Here is a 2,658-nt window from a genome sequence, read left to right on the forward strand (position 1 = left end):
ACGTCTTCAATAACTTTTTCCCAGAAGCTGAAAATTCCTCAAATAACATTTGTTTGTCGTCTCTTAGGCAGTAATTAAGGGATATAAGCAACAGGGGCACCCCACAAGGCTCTGTCCTCTTCCCACTCCCATGGGACTTTGGGTTAATTACTCTGCTGTTACAATATCAATCAGGTGCAATCAGGAAATTATCTACACCGATGATATTGCATTGGCGGTATATAGATAGTATGTACTCCGTAGTACGAGGGTCGTATGAAAACTACCCGATTTTGAATAGAGATGGCGCTGCTAGAACTAAAAAAAATATTTTGCTAAAAAATACAACTCTTCAAATAACACGTGTCAAAATTTCTCAGCGATATGACATTTACAACAAATTTTATACGTGTTAGAATTGAGTTACTTTTGTGCTTTTTGTCAACATGGAAAGAATTGAATATCGAGCAGTGATAAAATATTTGTTTTTGAAAAAGAAAACAAACGACGAAATTAAATCGGAATTTAACGAAGTTTATGGAGACTCTGGACCGTCATTAACAACTATAAAATATTGGGTAGCTGAATTTAAACGCGGCCGTACGAGCATTTTTGATGAGGAACGTTCAGGTCGTCCAAATGAGGTCACTACACCAGAAATGATAGAAAAAATCCGTGATATGGTAATGAGTGATCGAAGATTGAAAGTGCGTGAGATTGGTGAGAGTGTGGGCATTTCAATTGAATGGGTTAATAACATTTTGCAAAATCATTTGGATATGAGAAAGCTTTCCGCAAGATGGGTGCCGCGATTACTCACAACACACCATAAACAAACACGTGTTTCCATTTCAAATGATTGTTTATCAATGTTAAACGCAAATCCCCAGGAGTTTTGGCGTCGATTTGTAACTGTCGATGAAACGTGGATTCATCACTCCACACCAGAGACCAAAGAACAGTCAAAACAGTGGACTCGTCGTGGTGAACCAGCTCCAAAGAAGGCAAAGGCGATATTATCAGCAAACAAGGTTATGGCCACAGTATTTTGGGATGCGCGTGGGGTTATACATATTGATTACCTACAAAAAGGAAAAACAATTAATGGCGAATACTACTGCAAAATATTGGGTGATTTTGACAAGGCTTTGAAGGAAAAACGTCCACATTTGTTGAAAAAAAAGTTCTTTTTCATCAAGACAATGCTCGTGTACACACATGTGTCGTAGCCATGTCTAAATTCAATGAATTAGGCTACCAAATGCTTCCTCATCCACCGTATTCTCCAGATTTGGCCCCCTGTGACTTTTTCCTCTTTCCTAATCTTAAAAAATGGGTCGGCGGGAAAAAATTTAGCTCAAATGATGAAGAAATTGCAGCAACAAATGCTTATTTTGAAGGGTTGGAGTAAACCTATTATTCGGAAGGGATCAAAACATGGGAAAAACGTTTGCTTAAGTGTATCGAGCTAAAAGGAGATTATGTTGAAAAATAAATTGAATTTCGTTAAAAAAATCGTTTTATTCTATTCAAGGCCGGGTAGTTTTCATACGACCCTCGTATTATCTGAAAAAAACAAAATCGCTCACTTCCAGCTTTTTTTTTAAGTAATTTTGTGCCGACTTTTTAGGAGGAAGTCAGATATGTGAACAGCAGTCTATCCTTACGGTGCAATGTGGAGCAGCGTGTACTAGAAAGACTAAGGAAAGGAAAAATTTTTTGTTCTATGGTTTCATAGCCTAGTGGCACGTCCCTGAAAAATTCTGATACTGAGAAAAAGCTCACCAAGGTACACGAGGTGGCGTACGTGCGAAGCACAGTGGCTTGACTCTCAATACCGACAACACCTCTATAGGCATTGCTTCACTCTTTACTATGGGCTTATATGAGAAACTACAGGCTCTAAATTAGTTAAGTTGGACTTTTTCGACTGGCGGATTTCTCCAGCATTTTACCAGTGGACCTCCAGAGTGGCAGCACCACTAAGCACTCTGCTACTTATTTTGCTATGCTATTTTTTAAATGAAAACCAGGTATACTTTTAATAGTTCTCTGTTCTGTTTTTTCTTAATTTAAAAATCGGGAACTGGTTTATTACAACTTGCACTTTTCCGAATAACTCGAAAATCGGTTATTTCAAAAATGGCGAATAATCGAACACCCTACCACAGACGTTTATTTACTACTATTTACAAGAAAAAAAGGCTCTTTATTGTTTTGAAGATAAAAGTGTCTGCGTTAACTGTCTTCAGTTCTTTCTGAGGCCTATTATATATTTTGGGTGGTCTCGTGATGGCTTTCGTCAAGGGCCTCAGCCCTGGTAAGTATTGAAAATGTCCTTTTAAAATTTTTTCCTTGAAATTTCGCAGTATTTGTTTTTGAAAAAATTATAAGTTAAGGACTTATATAAACTCGGTAACTTCCTCGAATTTCGTCCCTCTAAGTTTATCAGCTTAAAAAATTACTCATTCGTCCTTTTGAATTCCTTCTTTCCTTCCTTTTATTTGGTACCCATATTTTTAATCTGCAATGCATTGAATTTTTTAAATAATTTTTGGAATTAATCATATCTTTGAAATTACAAAGTCCTTTAAATTAAATCCTCACGTCAAAGAGAGACAAAGTAAAGTAAAAACGCCACTTTAAATGAAAAAGTAGGTTTCAAATCTATTTATTTAT

The 2,658-nt window shown here is 36.6% G+C and overlaps 1 protein-coding gene across 1 annotated transcript; it reads left to right on the top strand.

Moving 5' to 3' along the window:
- Positions 1 to 248: 248 nt before the first annotated feature.
- Positions 249 to 1,378, top strand: LOC118738505 (histone-lysine N-methyltransferase SETMAR-like). Its single transcript, XM_036469441.1, has one exon. It carries the CDS (start codon positions 426 to 428, stop codon positions 1,206 to 1,208), a length of 783 nt encoding a protein of 260 aa, XP_036325334.1. The 5' UTR covers positions 249 to 425; the 3' UTR covers positions 1,209 to 1,378.
- Positions 1,379 to 2,658: the final 1,280 nt, after the last annotated feature.

This window comes from Rhagoletis pomonella, unplaced genomic scaffold (assembly GCF_013731165.1).
Source record: "Rhagoletis pomonella isolate Grant_MI unplaced genomic scaffold, Rhpom_1.0 Rhpom_scaffold_00004, whole genome shotgun sequence".
NCBI classification, from domain to species: domain Eukaryota; kingdom Metazoa; phylum Arthropoda; class Insecta; order Diptera; family Tephritidae; genus Rhagoletis; species Rhagoletis pomonella.

Coding starts and splice junctions, on each gene's coding strand:
- LOC118738505 (XM_036469441.1), top strand. CDS start 426: ATGGAAAGAATTGAATATCGAGCAGTGATAAAATATTTGTTTTTGAAA.